The 19,901-nt window shown below is 47.1% G+C and overlaps 1 protein-coding gene across 1 annotated transcript; it reads left to right on the plus strand.

Annotated features, from left to right (window-relative positions):
- The first annotated feature begins 1,585 nt into the window (after nucleotides 1–1,585).
- On the plus strand, nucleotides 1,586–19,470 carry FETUB (fetuin B). Its single transcript, XM_063131894.1, has 7 exons — nucleotides 1,586–1,867; nucleotides 2,848–2,958; nucleotides 5,674–5,761; nucleotides 8,686–8,852; nucleotides 12,456–12,569; nucleotides 15,946–16,035; nucleotides 18,493–19,470. Exons 1-7 carry the CDS (start codon nucleotides 1,652–1,654, stop codon nucleotides 18,985–18,987), a joined length of 1,281 nt encoding a protein of 426 aa, XP_062987964.1. The 5' UTR covers nucleotides 1,586–1,651; the 3' UTR covers nucleotides 18,988–19,470.
- Nucleotides 19,471–19,901: the final 431 nt, after the last annotated feature.

Consider the following 19,901-nt stretch of genomic DNA (forward strand, 5'->3'; position numbering starts at 1 on the left):
GACCGCCACTCAGCGAACCAAGAGAACCTGCCCTTTCGGGTTCCTCCACACTGTATATATATGTTGTATATATCACCTATATCTCTAATATATTGCATCTATTTTACATCTCTAAGTGAATCTTTGTGGTTGAGTATTATCACCCTTATTGTGCTATAAAAATGAAGAGCAAGAGGTTGGAGAAGGCTTCACTAGATGTTCCCCAGCGAGAAGGGTTTCTTCAAGAGGCCATGCATACAGTCACACAACTCAACCCCCTCACCTGTTGGTGGTTAGATATACATCTCTCTTCTTCATCACAGCAGAAGAAAATCAACAGGAAAATGCTCGCAGGCATGCGTGGCAGCAGAAAGAAAGGCTCTAGAACGCATTGGTCCGAGGTCTGTTCAATGCAAGCCTATCTGTGTGAGCAGGGTGAATTCTGTCCCAGAAACATCAGGGTGTTTCAGGGTATCAGTGGTGTTTCGTTACTTGGGAATAGGCCCAGATTGCTTAATTTTAAACTAACATGCAAATTATATACACTATTTTGAAATGGTGTTCCCACTGTTAAACATACATTAGTGAGATAACATGAATTGGATCCAGAATGGGCCTTGCAATGACAAAAAGACTCCACTAATGGAATGAGTCTCTGTCTGATTTTGGGGGATCCCCCCTCCCACTGAACCACAGCTCATCCCATTTAACAGGGTGCCCTGACCTGGGGTGTGTCATCTTCAGGGTGGGGCTGCCATGTGGGAGAAGTGGAAGTCCACTTCCACTACCCCAGTTGCACAGACCTAAATCTGGATCCGTCCCTAAGTGTTCAATGCCAGCCAGCAACCCTATACACAATTACCAGCGAGTAAGGTCCATTGGACACAATGGTAGGGTGACCCTATGGAAAGGAGGACAGGGCTCCTGTATCTTTAACAGTTCTATTGAAAAGGGAATTTCAGCAGGTGTCATTTGTATATATGGAGAACCTGGTGAAATTCCCTCTTCATCACAACAGTTAAAGCTGCAGGTGCCCTGCCTTCTTTTAAATCTGGTCACTCTAGTATAGCTCCTGCACTTTAACTGGTGTGATGAAGAGGAAATTTCACCAGGTTCTCCATATATACAAATGACACCTGCTGAAATTCCCTTTTCAATGCAACTGTTAAAGATACAGGAGCCCTGCCCTCCTTTTCATATGGTCACCCTATACAATGGGACTTTCCTCTAAGTCAACATATATAGTATTGCACTGTAGCATTGCTTTATACAGTATTGAAATTAACAAATGATTTATTAGTTATTATTTTGTTAAAGTCCCATTGTTTTCACTGGAGTCCAAAGGTTGTGTCCAGTGTTTGTGCTTCTTAGAACAGCCCCTTTGAGATTAATGGGGTTTATGTTGGACTCACATTGGAAACATCCCAAAAATTGGATTAAAACTAAGAACATAGGTTAAGGGCTGGTCTGTGAATCACACTGAGAACATGGAACCTTCTAATCATTCACTCAGTGTTTGCAGTGTATTCAAAGGTGATGGCCAGTGTGTACCAGAAGAACAAATATTAATGAATGATTCCAAAGTATATAAAGAAACTGAAATGCATTTCAAAGCCCTGCTTTTACAGAAGTGGACCAGATTCTCCCTCCCTGGTCAACAGGCACTTCCAAAATGGCCCTTCTTATTTCCTTCCTGATGGGGATGCTGGTACTGGGCACCTTGGCTGAGCTTCCACCGCTACATCCAGAACCTCTCCTTTCCCCTTCATGTAATTCTTCTGAAGTAAAGGCCGTTGCCGAGATAGCCCTTAACGAGATCAATGCCGATCGAAAAGACGGCTATGTGTTGGGTCTCCAGCGAATCTTCGATGTCCGTGAACTTCCGCAGGTGAGCAGTCTCCCTCGTACTGGCTGAGTTCTCCTCATTCCTGTCCGAGGCATCCATCCTCAAAGCTGTCAAATGAAAAAGATTGTGGTGGAGTGGAAGTGGAGAGAGGGTATCCTTTCTTTGTCCTATCCACTGAGTAGATGTTGATGCCCTCCAAGATGGCAGCACTCAAAGCTCCATCCCATCCCAACTCTTCCCACATGCCCTAGTTCCTACCTAAACATCACCCCCAAGTTTATAGAGGGGAACCTGCTGGTTATTTTGATTCTCAGGACTGCAAAGAGGTGGGCTTTGATTTTGAAACGAATCTGTGTGAGATCATAGTATAGGCCACAATGAGCGTAAAGTTCCAGTAAAGCAGAGCTCACTGAGGATGTAAGGAAACACCTTACATCTAAGGCGTCTTTCCAGATGGGGGGGGGGGGTTTCTTTGCTCTCCTAAGGAGAAGGCAACGTGCAGGGATTTCACCTTTTCTTTCTTAACAAACCATCTGCATTAAAGCACAGGTAGCAGTTGGACAACACAGGAGGGATTAGAGTGGAATTTAATGATGTCTGGAATCTCTCTCTCTCTCTCTCTCTCTCTCACACACACACACACACACCACTCCGTAAAACTCAGTAATTGGTGTGTGTGTGTTTGACATCAGTGTTCACTTATTTCCACTTTAGGCTTATCTACACCAAGCAGGAAATTCCACTATGAAAGCAGTATATGAAAAGCAGGAGCCACACTACTGATTTATTGCGGTATTGAAGTGCACTGACAACTGTTGGGGCCCATTGACACATACCATATACCGCTTTCATTCCACTTTCATAGCGGAATATCATGCTTGGTGTAGATGAGCCGTTAATTTCTTTAGTGGGGTTGGTGTCCACTAAATATGTGGACACCATGCTTTTGAATATTCAAAATATGCCTTTGAATATGCTGCTCCTTTTTCATCCTGGAAAGCGTTCTGTCTTCTCATCTGCAGGGGCCCACAGGCAACTTAATCTTTTTGACCTTGGATGTGCTGGAAACTGACTGCCACGTCCTGAGCAGGAAATTGGCGAAGGATTGCGCCTTTAGAAGTGCACATGAGACAGTAAGTGCCCACTTCAGAGAATGAATGAGCCGCTTTGTTAACCAAGAAGTAAGACTCTAGAGTTGTATTCAGATGGGACCCACAGAGGTTCACAACACATTTCAGGTTTGAAGTCTCAAAGTCATTTACATGAGACCCATCATCATTTTTCCATGTATAGTGTATATACATAACTTATGTTGTACAGCCATTTTAAATGCAGTTAGAAACGTATTGATATGCATACATAAAAACATAAATTCTAGTTATGGGAAGCAGATGGCAGAAACAGTAAAGATGGACAAAGCAACCAATTTCGATTTCTTTCTCTGTTTCATTTCTCCAGCCTTATGTTGAGTTTGTCCTGACGTTTGAGAATTTTTATTTAAACGTTTGCATTTCTCCTCCTACACACATTTTTTGTATACCGTTCTAGTGAAATTTGGCAACCAATTTTACCGACGTAATCGATTTCTGAATGTTATTTTTCATTAACCTGTGTTTTTGTATACATTTTTGATTGAAAAATTCCGCAGTGAAATTCAGACAAGTGTGAATGTCAAAGAATAGCTGAGTTTCGGTTTGCATATTGGCTCAAAAGTGCAAAATTAAAATGCAAACTGAACTAACTTTTCCCCTATGCCAAAGAGACAACACAAAGATTGTGGCAGCAAAAATATGGGGCAGGAGGGACCCTGCATTGGGGCAGGAGGGACCCTGTGAAGCATTGCTGGAGACTTGGGGCATGTTGGTGACTTGGGAGGGAGGGGGAGGTTCTCGCGGTATTCTGCTTGCAAGATCCTCCCCTTTGGATAGACGTCGTACAAGATATCCCGAGAGAAACAAGGGATGTCGTAGCCACCATTACTTTTTTTTACTGAAGGTGAGCACACAAGCGCTCCAACGTGAAAGTGTTTAAAAACGAAAAGCTGATTGCGCTCCCCCCTCCCACTCCCGATGGGCACAGAGTGCTTGAACAGCTCCGTGCCCCATGCCGGTTCCTTTCTCTTCACCTTTATTCACGAGGAGGCAGGACGAAGCTGGGACGACCACCCACACCTCCCGTGGTCTTGGGACGATCCCAAGACTGTGGGAAAAATTGGGCTAAAAGCTGTCGCAGTTATCCCGGGGAAATGGAGGGATCACCCTCCCTGCCCCCCAGGATCCCCTGTGCATCATGTGGACGCACAGGGATGATTCTGGGGCGATCCCCGGGATAAGACATGGCGTAGACCTGCCCATGTGCCATAACTCAGTGGTAGACACCCTACTTTGCATGCAGAAGTTACCAGGTTTGATTTATTTATTTAAAACATTTCTTGGCCACCTTTCATGGCAAAGGCCCTCACAAGGCGCCTTACATCAATAAAATTCATAAAATATTAAAAGCAATAAAAACATGATTGCAATGGAACAGCAATTAAAATAATACAACCAACAATAAAACCAGCAGGAATCCTCAATCAATCCTTTATTTACAGTCAATAGACCAGAAAAAGAAATGTACAGTTATTTCAAGCAAAAGGTCAATAAGATAACCTAAAAATAAAACATATCATTAGTAATACATTTTAATACATAAAAATCAAGGGTAAAATGGAGTAAGATCAGAGCAAGGATGGGACATGTATTAACATTAGATCTTGAACAGAACATAGGAGGAAAATTCAAGCAATCATATGTGGTCTGAGGAGAATGGCCAGATTCAGAAACTTGGCAACCTGTATAGTAATTGATTTATTTTGGCCCTGGAGGAGGCTAACCATCAGGGTCTCTGGGGAGCGGCCAGGCAAAGCCTGTATAATAGGATGTATAAGCTCTTTTCTGATATCGTCATAGAAGCTACAAAAAAACAGGACATGGGTAATCGTTTCTACTTCAGTTTCGTTACAAGGGCAGCATCTTTTGCATAAAGGAATTTTTTAAAATCTACCTTCCATCAACCTGGAAGGAAGGGCATTAAATCTCGCCAAGGTAAAAACCCTCCTATACTTGGGAATAGTCAACCAGCATAAATATGGAGGACCATCTTTATTAGTGTATCTAGTTAGGCCTAATCAGCAGGAATCCTCATCATCTCCAAGTTGGTCCAAGAAGGAATTGGGCCTGAAACTCTTCTGAATGCAAAGCAAGTGGTCTGCTACTGAGCTATGACCATCAGTGTTGACAATACTGGGCTAAATGGATCCAGGGTCTGACTCAGTATAAGGCAGCTTTCTCTAAAGCTCAGTGTAACAATGCAGGAAAGTTTTCTGAGATTTAGGGAAGGGTGGGGACCATCTATACAACGTTGCTGGTTTTGGCAGTAGCTACATAGTTTGGGTAATATCTCCTTCTTCCCAGAGAGAGAGAAGAGAGAGAGAGAGAGAGAGAGAGAAAAGAAGGAGAGGGAGAAGGAGAAGGAGAAGGAGAAGGAGAAGGAGAAGGAGAAGGAGAAGAAGAAGGAGAAGAAGAAGAAGAAGAAGAAGAAGAAGAAGAAGAAGAAGAAGAAGAAGAAGAAGAAGAAGAAGAAGAAGAAGAAGAAAGGGGGACTGGAAGATGGGGGTGGTGTGGAGGGGAGAGAAGGATAGATCTGGCACAAAGATATAATGACGTATGTGATCAAAGGTGATTCTGCATTACAAATTGGAGTGAACACGGAGTCCTTGGCCTGGCATAAGCAAAGGTCCCTTGCTTAGGTATTACTGTCAAAACAAACTTGTTCTACAAACATCAGCTAATTCTCTAATGTTCTAGGTCTATGGGCAGTGCAAAGCCACGTTCCAGAGCAGCAAGAATTTGGAAGATAGCTTTCTGTATCACTACGATTGCTTTTTACAACCACGTACGTATTTTTATACATCGCTTGAATCTAGGATTGCAAAAAAACTGGTGTGTGCCTTCAAACAGATACAAACACACACACTTCTATTCCTACAGCAGTTTTAAAGATTTGCCTGTGCAAATTAAAAAGAGGTTGCACAAGGGAGCTTTAACTATAATCAGTCATTTTCATGTGCAGAATGCTCTTGTCCCGGTCTTTAGATTACAGGCATAGCTGTGGTATCACTACTTAGCATGAGCTAGACATGTTGACCAATCGTAGACTGGTAGATTTTGAAAGGAGAAATCTATCACAATTGCACATGAACACTTTTAAATTGAAATACATTTAACAAGGGCCAGATCTACACCAAGCAGGATAAAACACTCTGGAAACATTTTGAAAACTGTATCTGGAGTGTGTCCTGGGCCTCAACAGTTGTCAAAGCTGTTTTAAACTGTTTTAAAGCAGTAGTGTAGATCCTGCCCAGATCAAAACCTGAAACGTATCAAGATTGACATCCGATTTAGGATTCTTAAATGAGCCAAATATCTGGCATTTTTAAACTGAATTTCATTCTGCTAGTGGGGGTCAAAACGCACATCATGTTCAATGCAACCGAGTGTCTGTGTGTTGGGTGGTGTGCTCAGGAGTGGAACTGCAGGGCCACGGGAAGACGGCTTCAGCTCCTCCTCCTCATCACCCACAGTGGCTATTTATAAATGCATCAAACATGACATTGACATGTAATTTGGTCCTGAAAAACTTCATTTTCACACATCATGTCAAAAGTGCCTAAAGACGACAGTGAGTAACAGAAGGAAGGGGGACCTCTGGCCTGCGGTCCCAATCCAGCCCATGTAGGTTCCCTACATGAACTGCGCTGCTTTCTGGGATTCCTCCATGGAACAAGCCCCACCCCGTGGCGAAATCCCCACTGTCACGTCAAATGAAAGTGGGCAGCGAGGGACTCAGAGGGCACTGGGAACTAGGGCTGTGGTCCACTTCGCTTCTGTTCATAGAAGCGATAGTGGAGCGGCCAGTTTCGCCTCCATCAAAGGCAGAGACGGGTCAGGTCGGGGAAGCTGCGGATTGAGGCAAAGCGGTTCACCTCGGTCTGGAGCTCTGGACGCAGGTAAGTGGGGGGGACTCACCTGGAGCAGGCACCGGCACAGTCCGTGCAGCAACGGCAATGGAGCTAGGTAAGGGGCAGGGGGGAGGGTGTTTACCTGTGTCCGTCGTGGGCTTCAATTGAGGCCTTGGCTTCAAGCCAGAAGAGGCCGCGGCCTCCTCTTCTGGCTTCAAGCCGGGGCCTCAATTGAAGCCCGTGACGGACTGCAACGGACACAGGTAAGGGGGCAGGGGGAGTTTGGCTTACCTGGCTCTGCTGCCGTCCATGCAGTGACAATGGCAGAGCCAGGTAAGGGGGCAGGGGGAGGGGCTTACCTGTGTCCATCACAGGCTTCAATTGAGGCCCCGGCTTGAAGCCAGAAGCCCGTGATGGACCGCAACGGACACAGGTAAGGGGGCAGGGGGGAGTTTGGCTTACCTGGCTCTGCTGCCGTCCATGCAGTGACAACGGCTGAGCCAGGTAAGGGGGCAGGGGGAGGGACTTACCTGTGTCCATCACGGCCTTCAATTGAGGCCCCGGCTTCAAGCCAGAAGAGGCCGCAGCCTCCTCTTCCAGCTTCAAGCTGGGACCTCAAATGAAGCCCACAACGGACACAGGTAAGGGGGCGGGGGGGAGTTTGGCTTACCTGGCTCTGCCACTGCCACCATCCATGCGGCGATGGCAATGGAGCCAAGTAAGGGGGCAGGGGGAGGGGGGCTTACCTGCCTCCATCATGGTGTGTCGCGGGCTTCAACTGAGGGCCAGGCCTCAAAGTGGAAGCAGTCTTCCGCTTTGAGGCCTGGCCCTCAATTGAAGCCCACGCCAGACCACGATGGAGGCAGGTAAGGGGGCGCGGGGGAGTTTGGCTTATCAGCCCCCATTTTGTCCCCCCCTTCCCCACTTACTTGCCTCCACCATCCGCCACAGAGGTAAGTAAGTAGGGAAGGGGGGCAAAACCTCGATCCGCCCCTCCGGATCTCGCTTTGCTTCGCAGAGCGGGGGAGGGGCAAATCGACCCAAAGCGGTTCGGACCTGATCCGGAAGTTCCAGATCAGGCCACAAAGTGGGTTGGGGATGTTCAAGCATGGTGTGTAAGGCCTTATGGACTCATCCACATGGTACCTTCTCCTTCAGGGAGGATGTCACACAGGTGAAACATCCTTGCCAAGCCAGCAGCTGAAGCAGTGCACAACCGCCATCTCAGTCAGCGCTCTTCACTCAACACTGGCCTCCCACAATGGGGGAAGCCGGCATGCAGAGAAGCAGTTTACTGACAGCTGTACCTAGTGGATATACCCAGTGTATCTGCTGGAAAGCAAATGAGACCCAAGGATATGGCCCTGCACCCCAATGCCATTCAGTCTTATAGTAGGGGTCACCCAGCCCCACACCCCAACCCAGTGCCCTGGCCTTCATGTTGGGACGGCCGGTGTGGGTCAAACTGGCCCTATTGAGGCTCAACAGAGCTCCCCAGAGCTCCCGGCTTAGCTTGAGGGGCCCCTGCCATCACGTGTGGACTCTGAAAGTCCCCCTTCTCCCTGTCTGCATCCCCATCCATTCCTCAGATGGGACGTCTCTGTGATTCCTATGTGCGCCAGGAGTATAATTTTTAATTATGATTAAAAAGGAATATGTATCAAGGACTTCGGTACTTAGGTTTGCCCACCCCTTCAATTGTACTGGCACAAAAGCAATACAATTCAGCTTTACTGGCCAAAAGATCTAGTTCAGTCAACAGCTATGCTGGCTGGAGACAATAGGAGTTGTAGTCCAGCACAACTCCCGTGGATTATGTCTAGCTGACATTGGTTCATTGTTGTTTTCTCCCAAATAGTTTCTGCAGCGAATATTACAAGGCTATGCCCTGACTGCCCTGTTCCCGGTGACCCAACCGCAGCAAGGTTTCAAGAGGCAGCTGCCGAAAGCCTTGCCAAGTTCAATGCAGAAAACAACCATCGACATTACTTCGCCCTCCTCAATGTCACCAGAGCACGTTCACAGGTAGGGATGCAGTTAGATATTAAAAGAAGTGTTCGATACAGCATCTCGGTTCTTTACGGAATGGGTGAATTCCTGGAAGAGAGACCTCACTGCAGTCTTCCCTAACCTTGGGGCTGTCTTCATGGCGCTGAATTAGGGCTGCCTCACTCCAAAACCCCTCGATTTTACTCTCCCATGATGGGTCAGGTAATCCTGATGCCAAAGAAGGAACGTGGGGATTTTGGTGGCCATCTAGAAGCCAAAGCCCGCCCACCCCTGGCCTCTTCCTGCTGGAAGGTGACCAATCGGCAATTACCTTCCACTAGGGACCTCCCCACATTGGCTCCACATTTGCCCAGAGCGACATCAGATGGTGGAAGAACTGTACTGCCTTCATAGAATCATAGAATCATAGAATAGCAGAGTTAGAAGGGGCCTAAAAGGCCATCGAGTCCAACCCCCTGCTCAATGCAGGAATCCACCCTAAAGCATCCCTGACAGATGGTTGTCCAGCTGCCTCTTGAAGGCCTCTAGTGTGAGAGAGCCCACAACCTCCCTTGAGCCCGTTATTCCGTGTCCTGCACTCTGGGAGGATTGAGAAGAGTTCCTGGCCCTCCTCTCTGTGACAACCTTTTAAGTATTTGAAGAGTGCTATCATGTCTCCCTTCAATCTTCTCTTCTCCAGGCTAAACATGCCCAGTTCTTTCAGTCTCTCTTCATAGGGCTTCAGCGAGGCTCGTGATTAGCCCATATCTTGTGTTAGTGGGAGCAGAAATGAAGCAATGAGCTGCTCTTTAACAGGTTGAAGAGAAAATGCCAGCTTGCCCACCCCTTCCCTGAGGCATTTCACTCCCATTGAAAAAGTTGCAGGAAGTCCCCAACTTTTTCAATGCACATTGCCGCAAGAAAACCCAGTTGTGGCTTCAAAGCACTGGCTGTGTGCATCACATAACTGGTGCAGTGCAGATTCACGGCCGCTGCAGGGCTTTCCCTATGTATAGGTAGCCCCCTGGTGCCAACTAAACAGGGGTGTTGCTAGACCACGGCTTATCCCATGACGCTCCATCTTCAAATTTCCCATGGCCTTGGATCTATTCCCCAGAGACCGAAGTGGCCATTTCTGCCAATGGAAGGTTTTTTCCTCAGCTGATTTGCCGTGAAGCTGGAAAATTTTCAAGCAGAGATGCCTCTGCGGAGGAAAGGGTTTACCCCCCTCCACCCCACAACTACAACCCTTGCATAGCAATTAAGCGTTAAAAAGATATCTCCCTTGGTGCCAATGGCTGAACTTAGCTGTCATTCAGGAAGGCGGATTTCCAGGGTGATCATATTGATGGAAGGCTTAATTTGTGTTTTCTTAAAGAACAATGCTAGAGGCAATTCTTTTAGTAGTAAAGAACACACACACGCACACACACACACATTCTTAGAACTGATTTAATTCATTTAGAACTAAATGAAACATTAAGAGATAGAATGTCATATTTCCCAAGAACTCCCGCCTTATTGGGAGACAATAAAGTGGTCTGCCAAGTAATCCACAAAGCTTTATTCAAGCAATAAACATCTTTTCCCACCTGAAGAGAGTCTAATCTCTAGGAACTTTCCTCTAGGCAAAACTATGCAAACTAAGTGAGGCAATTGTCATCTCAAGAAGAAGAACGGAAAGCCTTTTCCCAGAATGTTTTAACTTCAGGGAGAGTGGTTCTGATGCAGCTTCTGATGAGATGCTAGACGGGCTGACTTTCTCTCACCTTCCTTTAGCTCTGCCCGTTTTAGTCTGCGGCGTACTCTAGGATCGGCTAGCTTCTCCGTGCCCTCTCCCTCAGAAGAATACTGATTTCCCACTGACTGTGTGTTGCTTACCCTTGAGGAGATAAGTTCTGCAGAAGGTTCATTCCCAGCATAGAATCATAGAATCATAGAATAGCAGAGTTGGAAGGGGCCTACAAGGCCATCGAGTCCAACCCCCTGCTCAATGCAGGTGAAGAGCCCTTAAGAGCAGTCTCCCCCACTGGTATAGGCTGGCATGTTTCAGGGGTCCACTTACATTTCTCCCCCAAAAAGAAAACTCATTACTTAAATGAGGACACCAATTTGTATATTGATTACATCTGCTAAAAGATAGGTATAAGCAAATTTAGAAATAATAACTGGAGCACAATCCATGTCACTCCCGTGGAGAAGATTGAACCAAGTGAAGCAGTGCCTTGAATGCCTCCCACACTAGAGGCATTCAAGAGGCAGCTGGACAACCATCTGTCAGGGATGCTTTGAGGTGGATTCCTGCATTGAGCAGGGGGTTGGACTCGATGGCCTTGTAGGCCCTTCCAACTCTGCTATTCTATGATTCTATGATCTCTGTGCTCATTCTGCAGTCCAGATGCTAACTGCCGAGAAGCACTTTCAAGGCCCTGTTGATCTCCCTTCCTGTGGGTCTTCATCTTTAAACTGGACTTGGAATAGGCATCCCTAGAAGATGCCTTCAAATAAATGACTGTCCTCTGTAAACTAACACACACACACAGAGAGAGAGAGAGAGAGAGATTGAAAAATGGCCTTAAGCGTTCGCTCCGCCTGCTTGTCAGCTAACCAAAGCACTTGACCTCCTCCCCTTAAGCCTGACTTCTTTGTTGTTGTTTATTCGTTCAGTCGTTTCCGACTATTTGTGACTTTATGGACCAGCCCACGCCAGAGCTTACTGTCGGCTGTCACCACCCCTAGCTCCCAAGGTCAAGTCTGTCACCTCCAGAATATCGTCCATCCATCTTGCCCTTGGTCGGCCCCTCTTCCTTTTGCCTTCCACTTTCCCTAGCATCAGCCTCTTCTCCAGGGTATTCTGTCTTCTCATTATGTGGCCAAAGTACTTCAGTTTTGCCTTTAATACCATTCCCTCAAGTGAGCAGTCTGGCTTTATTTCCTGGAGTATGGACTGGTTTGATCTTCTTGCAGTCCAAGGCAATCTCAGAATTTTCTTCCAACACCTTCCTGGATTTTAACCAGGTATTCCACCAGAAAGTTAATTTTAATGACCTTTATGCAACCCTGCATTTGAAACAGTTTTGTACCTGTTACTAGATGCTGGGATGTTGTGGTACTTTTTCAGGCAATACTAAGGCCATGGCTAGACCAGGCGATATCCCGGTGATCACCTCGGGATCATCCCTGTGCATCCACATGACGCACAGGGCATCCCAGGAGCAGGGAGGGATGATCCGTCCCTTGGCTCGGGATATCGCCCTCCCCTTTTCCCACTTTTTTCACATTCTCGGGATGATCCTGAGACTGCGGAAAGTATGGCCGGGTGTCGCAGGTTGTCCCAGCTCCTCGCAAGTAACCGCAAGGAGCCGGGAACTGGGCACGGAGCTCCTCAGATGTTCTAAGCACATCGGGGGTCAGGGAGGGCGAGGTTGTGTTTTTTTTAAAAAAACTTACCTTGCGTTTGAGCACTCATGCACTCTTTTTCGTTTTAAAAAAAACAAAATGGTGGCTGCAATGTCAAGCGCCGCGTGTAGATAAGGGTGACGATCTCACAATCATAAAATCTTGAGATCGTCGCCCTCCAACCCCCCTCATCTAGCCATGGCCTGAGTCTCTAACGCCTGACCTCTACCTTTTTCACAGTGGGTCGTTGGTCCTTCAAACTTTGTGGAATTTACCATCCAGGAGACATCGTGCACCAAAAACAAGTCTGTGGCTGACCTCTCCAAGTGCCCACTCCTCCCACCTGAAACTGCAGTGAGTATTTGTTTGTCTCAGGGCTTTGCTAGACCGACCTTGGAATCTGTGCAGGAGGAGGGGTGAGCCCATGCTACAAGTAGCGCGGGCCGTCGCCCCCGTCTATACGTAAGACGTGACGGGCTGCAGGAAGGACCTGTCGCGTCCACCATTTTTTTTTTTAGGTTTAAAGGGCCATGTGCTCAGGAGCGCACCAATGATAAAGGTAAGAGGTTTTTTTGTTTTGTTTTTAAAAAGGGTTCTTCGCTGCCCCTGGCTCTGATGTCCCCCCACTCCGGCTTTGATGTCCCCCCCTCTCCCCATGGCTCTGTTCCCCCCCCGGCTGTGATCTCTGTTTCCCCTGCCCACAATCTCCATTCCCCCCCCGCCCACAATCTCCCTCCCCCCCGCCCGCAATCTCCATCCCCCCCGGCCCCAATCTCCCAACCCTGGCTCCGCTCTTCCCCCCTGTCCCCGATCTCCCCCACCCCGGTGATTTCCCACCCCTGGCCGCAATCTCTCCCCCCCCCCCCGTGATTCCCCCCCCCCAGCCCAATGGGCACAGCACTCCTGTGGAGCACTGTGCCCAGTGCGTGGCTTCTCCCAGCTACTCGCAAGTAAGCCGCGTAGCTGGGAAAAGCCACGGAATGGGCTAGACCTTCCGTGGCCCGGGCCCTGGGACACACAGGGGTGAGCCTGGGTATTAGCCCGGGCTAAACCCTCGTCTAGCAAAGGCCTCAGACAGAAATGCACCTTTGTAGAAATCTGCCATTTTTGCACCATTCATTTCTTCTCCGAGCACATGTTCCTCTGGCTGGTTTGACACCACAGTTGTGTCCTTGCGAATTCCATGGAACACCCCGTGCTCTCAGTTGCACCAAAAGAGCATATCTACACTTCAAAGAAATATCAATTTTACACCACTTCAGCTCTTGTTACTTCCTCCAAAAATCCTGGGCCTGTAGTTTGGCAAAAGTGCTGAAAACTCCCTGTTCACCTTTCCCCTCATGGAACTACAATTCCCAGGTTTGCAGAGGAAGAAGAACTGGTTGTTAAACAAGTTTACAAAGCATCCTACTGACGATCATGGGAAGATCCAAATGCAAACACATTGGGCTAGCACTAGCAGGGCGAAAGAGCGTGGGGAGCACCATTCTCCTCCATCACTTCCTGTTCCAGGATTTGGTTTGGTTTCAATGTTTTCCCTCCCTTTCCAGCCAATGGGAGTGGAATTCTCTATGGTGCCTCCAGGGCTGCGGCGGCCCATCCCTCTCCTGATCTGCCCCTTTTTGAAAGCACTAAGGAGGATACCTCAGGAGATGCTCCTATATAATACTCTGTCCCTTTCATAAGTGGATACAATATGTGGATACCAGGGACCCCACCATCCAAGGTCAGACTCCGCCCTCTGGAAAGAGGTAGCTGGGAAAAGTGCAGAAATGGGAAACTAAAATTGTCAAAGGGGTGTAGCATACTGCCTTCATACCAATCTTTGGTGTGACCACACTTAGAATCCCAAGTACAGTTTTAGGCCACAGCTAGACCTAAGGTTTATCCTGGGATCATCCAGGGTTCGCCCCTGCCTGAGCACTGGATCCCCTGTGTGTCACCTAGATGAACAGGTTTGACCCCTGGACGATCTAGGGATAAACCTTAGGTCTAGCTATGGCCTTAGTCACTACACCTAAAAAACCCCGGTATTGTAGAGCTGGAAAACGTACAGGAAAGGGCAACTAAAACGATTAAGGGGCTGAAGCATCACCAGAAGATGTAGTGCTGTTTAACATATACATGAAGCCGCTGGGGGAGGTTATCCGGAGATGTGGACTGAGGTGTCATCAATATGTGGAGGATACCCAGCTCCACCTTTCCTTTTCATCAAACCCAGGTGAGGCAGTGACTGTTCTGAACCAGTGCCTGGGCACGGTAATGGACTGGATGAGGGCTAACAAACTGAGACTCAATCCAGACAAGACGAAGGTACTGTTAGCGGGTGGTTCATCTGTCCGGCGAGGTGATGTTTGCCCTGTCCTGGACGGGGTTGCACTCCCCCTAAAGGATCGGGTCCGTAGTTTGGGGGTGCTCTTGGATCCAGAACTGTCACTTGAGGCACAGGTGAACTCAGTGGCAAAGAGCACCTTTTATCAGCTTAGGTTGATATACCAACTACGCTCTTATCTGGACAGAGATAGCCTAGCTACAGTTATCCATGCTCTGATATCCTCTCGCTTGGATTACTGCGTGGGGCTGCCTTTGAAAATGGTCCGGAAGCTTCAGCTGGTACAAAACAGGGCAGCCCATTTAGTAACAGGGACTGGCCAGCGAGATCACATTACGCCAGTCCTTTTCCAGCTTCATTGGCTGCCAGTCCAGGTCCGGGCCCGATTCAAAGTGCTGGTATTGACATTTAAAGCCCTAAACGGTTTGGGGCCAGGTTATTTGAAGGAACGCCTCCTCCCATATGTACCTGCCCGGACCTTAAGATCATCTACAGGAGCCCTTCTCTGTGAGCCCCTGCCAAAGGAAGTGAGGCAGGTGGCTATTAGGAGGGGGGCTTTCTCCGCTGTGGCACCCCGGTTGTGGAACGAGCTCCCCAGAGAGGTCCGCCTGGCGCCTACACTGTACTGCTTTCGTCGCCAGCTGAAGACCTTTTTATTCTCTCAGTATTTTAACACTTAATTTTAACTTAAATTTAAATTTTACTGTTCTAACTCTTTATTTTAATCTTATATCAATTTTGTTGCGTTGTTTTATCCTGGTTGTGCTTTTTATACTCTATTTTGTAATTGTGCTTTTAACATGTTGGTTGTTTTATTATGGTTTTAATTTTTGTGAACCGCCCAGAGAGCTTCGGCTCTTGGGCGGTATAGAAATGTAATAAATAAATAAATAAATAAATAGTGATGCCCACCAATCTGGATGGCTTTAAAAGGGGTTGAATAAATTCCTGAAGAAAAAGGCTATCAATGACTACTAGCCCTGATGGTTGTGTGATACTTCCAGTATTTGAGGCAGTAAGCCTGTGTGCACCAGTTGCTGGGGAACATGGGTGCGAGGGTGCTGTTGGCCACTGTGTGAACAGAGTGCTGGACTAGATGGACCCTCGGTCTGATCCAGTATGGCCAGCTCTGCAGCCTTGAGTCTCTAGCAGGGATGTGAAGTATTCAACATTGCTGCATATTGAAGCTCAGCTGTTTCTGGGAGAGGAGATGGCATAAAGAGATTGGAGAAGAATGAAGATGGGTCCTTGATGGAGAACATCCAAAGGGTCACGCCCACTGCTGTGACCTCTAAGATAATTGTCCTTGATCATTTTAGATAATGGAACAGCCTCCAGACTAGCTTGAAATGGATTATTCATACGCTGTACTGACAAAGGTCTCTTTTTTCCCCTTAGGAGAAAGGTCTATGCAGAGGCTCTGTGGTAGACAGTCAGATTGAAAATCAGAAGTTTGTCAATGTAAAATGTGAATTCTTCCACACACAGGTATGTTACTGAGTCAGACATTATTTACAGAAAATAATAACCAGTAGTATACAAACGTCTTAAAACTCAGTGTTTAAAAGCCTATGAAAGTATTTGCCGCTTTGAGGCCCAGTACTGGACATAAGACGGAAATAATAATAATAATAATAATAATAATAATAATAATAATAATAATAATAATAATAATGTTCCACTAGTCAAAGCAGAAGCAGAACCACTAAATTCCCGTGCCTCTAAATCTTAACATGGAGAGTCTATGCTGAAGGATAAGTTGGCTCATGGCCTTTGTCCAGGCACTGCTTATACAGCAAGGTGACCGAAGCAGCTTCTCTGCCAAAAACAGGCTTGAAGATGGAGTGAAATAAGTGGGATGGTCCAGGACTAGGAAAGAATCTTGCCTGAAAACCCAGAGATCTACTTCTGCAGGTCAGCGTTGGCCACACTGGGCTAGGTGAACCCATGACCTGACTCATGGTGAGGCAGTTTCCTGTGTTCCTTTGAGAACTGGTGGGACGCCAGCAAAGGCCAAATGATGTTCGCCCTGTCCTGGACGGGGTTGCACTCTCCCTAAAGGATTGGGTCCATAGTTCGGGGGTGCTCTTGTATCCAGAACTGTCACTTGAGGCACAGGTGAACTCAGTGGCAAAGAGCACCTTTTATCAGCTTAGGCTGATATACCAACTGCGCCTTTATCTGGACAGAGATAGCCTAGCTACAGTTATCTATGCTTTGATAACCTCTCGTACAACTGTAATGCGTTATATGTGGGGCTAGGGTTGCCATACATCCCGGAAAACCGGGAATGTCCCGGTTTCCAAGCATTTCCAAACTGTCCCGGCCAGTCAGTCAAGAATCCCGGATTCCTGTTCCAGCCGGCCGGAGGAATTCCAACCTCCGAAATGGTGCCTTGAGCCTGCTTGGTGGAGTGTAAGTCTCCATACAGAAGTCTCCTCTAGCTTTTGAGAACTACTGTATTTCTTCGATTGTAAGACACCATCGATTGTAAGACGCACACTAATTTCAGTACCACCAACAGAAAAAAAGCTTTGATTCTAAGAAGAATAATCGCACCCGCGATTCTAAGACTCACCCCGTTTTTAGAGATGTTTATATGGGGGGAAAAGTGTGTCTTAGAATCAAAGAAATATGGTAGTAGAGAAATGTAACTTAGTGACTTTTTTCTGTTTCTTTGCTTAAACTGTTCTTTGCCTATTATTTATTTGCAGGTGTTTAAGTGCTTTAGGCTGCAATCCTATGCATACTTACCTGGGAATAAGTCCTATTTAACTTAATAGGATTTGTTTCTGAGTAGAAACACATAGGATTGCAGTGTTAGATAACGAAAGCTTAGATAGCTTTCTTTCTTTCCCTAGACCTTTACATATTGCCCAGTTTTTTTAAAAAAAATCCTAGCACGCCCCCCCCCCTTAAAAAATTGTCCCAGTTTTGTGGATTCAGAATATGGCAACCCTACGTGGAGCTGCCTTTGAAAACGGTCCGGAAACTTCAACTGCTTCAAAACAGGGCAGCACGCTTACTAACAGGGACTGGCTGACGAGACCACATCACGCCAGTCCTTTTCCAGCTTCGTTGGCTGCCAGTACAGGTCCGGGCCCGATTCAAAGTGCTGGTATTAACATTTAAAGCCCTAAACGGCTTGGGGCCAGGCTATCTGAAGGAACGCCTCCTCCCATATGTACCTGCCCGGACCCTAAGGTCATCCTCAGGGGTCCTTCTCCGTGAGCCCCTGCCAAAGGAAGTGAGGCAGGTGGCTACCAGGAGGGGGGCCTTCTCTGCTGTGGCACCCTGGCTGCGGAATGAGCTCCCTAAGGAGGTTCGCTTGGCACCTACATTATATGCTTTTAGACGCCAGGTGAAGACCTTTTTATTCTCCCAGCATTTTAACAGTCTATAAATACATTTTAACTTGGTGTTTTAAATTTGTAATTTTTGTATTGCTGCTATTTTTATCTGGCTGAGCTTTTATATTTTATTTTATATTATGGTTTTATACTGTTGTTTTAGACCTTGAATGGTTTTAATTTTTGTGAACCGCCCAGAGAGCTCCGGCTATTGGACGGTATAGAAATGCAATAAATAAATAAATAAATAAATGGGTGCAACCGAGGTGTTCAGTTCAGCAACAGCCATATTGCATGGAAATGGCTTCCCTTCGCTGTTTGCCCATCAGTTCACCCTGTTCTTGGGTTATATTTTATGCCTATTCCTGTGGCTGCTCCCTGCTCGGTGATGGGTTATTGGACTTGTTCACCCTGAACAGAAGTTTAAAGTGTTAAAATTTGCATGCTGTCTGTGAGCTGCCCTAAGCCGTCTGCAATGTTGTGTATAGTGGGGGAAAGCATTGGCCAGAAGCAAGGGTAATCATGTGCACTGGTCCTCAGGCATCCCACTGGTAACCACCCCTGAGGAGATCTTCTTTATGTTTTGTCCTATTAGGCAACCACAGAGCAGAATCCAAAACCTGGACATGGACCCGGGCAGGATGGACACCACCAAGATAGTGAGAGCCACGAGGATGGCCATGGCCATGGTCATGGCCATGGCCATGGCCGCGGCCATCATCAAAGAGGGACAGGACGAGACTCCCACCATCACCACCCCCACCATAAGCACAATAAGGAACACAGACATCATAACAAACATCACGGCAATCACTCACATGAGCATGAAGGATCACGGCATCAACATTCTCGTTTAATTCCCCACTTGCGTGGGAAACCTGTTCACCCTGAAGTGCAGGACAAACCAGTGAGGCGACCAGGCTTGACCAAACCAACTAGGCCAAGTATGGTTCCATTCCCTACCGGGTTTTCAGAATCAGATACCTGTCCAGGAGAGCCCTTAATACACATCCTCGGCATTGAGTTGCCCAATAGGCCCGACAAAAATCACTTTGTCAAACTTCCCAAACTGAGTAATGTAGAACGTTGAGAAGCCACTCAACATGAGGCACAGCATCACCTCTGAATGAGCAAAGCTTTCAGAGAAGGAAGGATAGGGCGGTTCTTGGGATACCCCACTTACAGAAGGTAATTTTCTCCTATTGAATTATGGATTGCATTAATTCACACAAGGGTGCCAGAGGAAAATCTGCATTAGGAAAATTAATAGTGATTTACAGGAGTGGAAATACTTTACCCAATGGGCTGTCCCTTGCATTCTTCCTGCACCAGGAAATGACAATTTCTGCATAATTTGCATCCAGGGAGAGAATTTGCGGTTCTCTCCTGTGCGGACAGTTACTTTCTCGCCCTTCCAAAATGACTTCATGATAACTAAAGGGCTCCTTTTGCTCTTTTCCCTCCTTTTCCCACTTTGCATCTTCATCCCGACCGCCTCCTTTTCCTGTGAGAACAACTGTTTTCTGTGCTGGAAGGAATTTTACAAAATACTCAATAAATGAGCAGTGTGGCATGACTGACTTTCTAGTGGCTACTTCAGAAAACAGAACATTTCATTTTTCACTTTTAAAAAGAAGCATGTCTCTAGCCCTCAGGGCTGCAGGAAGACCTGCAAATGTGTGTTGAGCAGTTTTGGCTCAGGAAACCAGGGACTTTGCTAGACCTACCTGATAATCCGGTGATGAGGAGGGGCCAACCTGCGCCAGAAATAGCACGGGCTGTTGCTCCTATCCACACATCAGATGCGACGGGCTGCAGGAAAGCCCCATCGCGTCCGCCATTTTTAAAAGTTTTTAAGGAGCCGGATGCGCATGAACGCTCGTGCGCTTAGGTAAGTGGGATTTAAAAAAAAAGCGTTCTCCCCGCTCCCCCTGCCCCCGACTTCCACCCCCGATCTCCCTGGCTCTAATCTCTCCCCGGCGCCACTCTTCCTGCCCCTGGCTC

Source organism: Elgaria multicarinata, chromosome 8, assembly GCF_023053635.1.
Source record: "Elgaria multicarinata webbii isolate HBS135686 ecotype San Diego chromosome 8, rElgMul1.1.pri, whole genome shotgun sequence".
NCBI classification, from domain to species: Eukaryota; Metazoa; Chordata; class Lepidosauria; order Squamata; family Anguidae; genus Elgaria; species Elgaria multicarinata.

Excerpts from the sequence above, each read along its gene's own strand:
- FETUB (XM_063131894.1), top strand. The coding sequence starts at position 1,652 with ATGGCCCTTCTTATTTCCTTCCTGATGGGGATGCTGGTACTGGGCACC. Across the intron at positions 1,868-2,847 it reads ATGTCCGTGAACTTCCGCAG|GGGCCCACAGGCAACTTAAT; the intron begins GTGAGCAGTCTC and ends TCTCATCTGCAG. Across the intron at positions 16,036-18,492 it reads GTGAATTCTTCCACACACAG|GCAACCACAGAGCAGAATCC; the intron begins GTATGTTACTGA and ends TTGTCCTATTAG.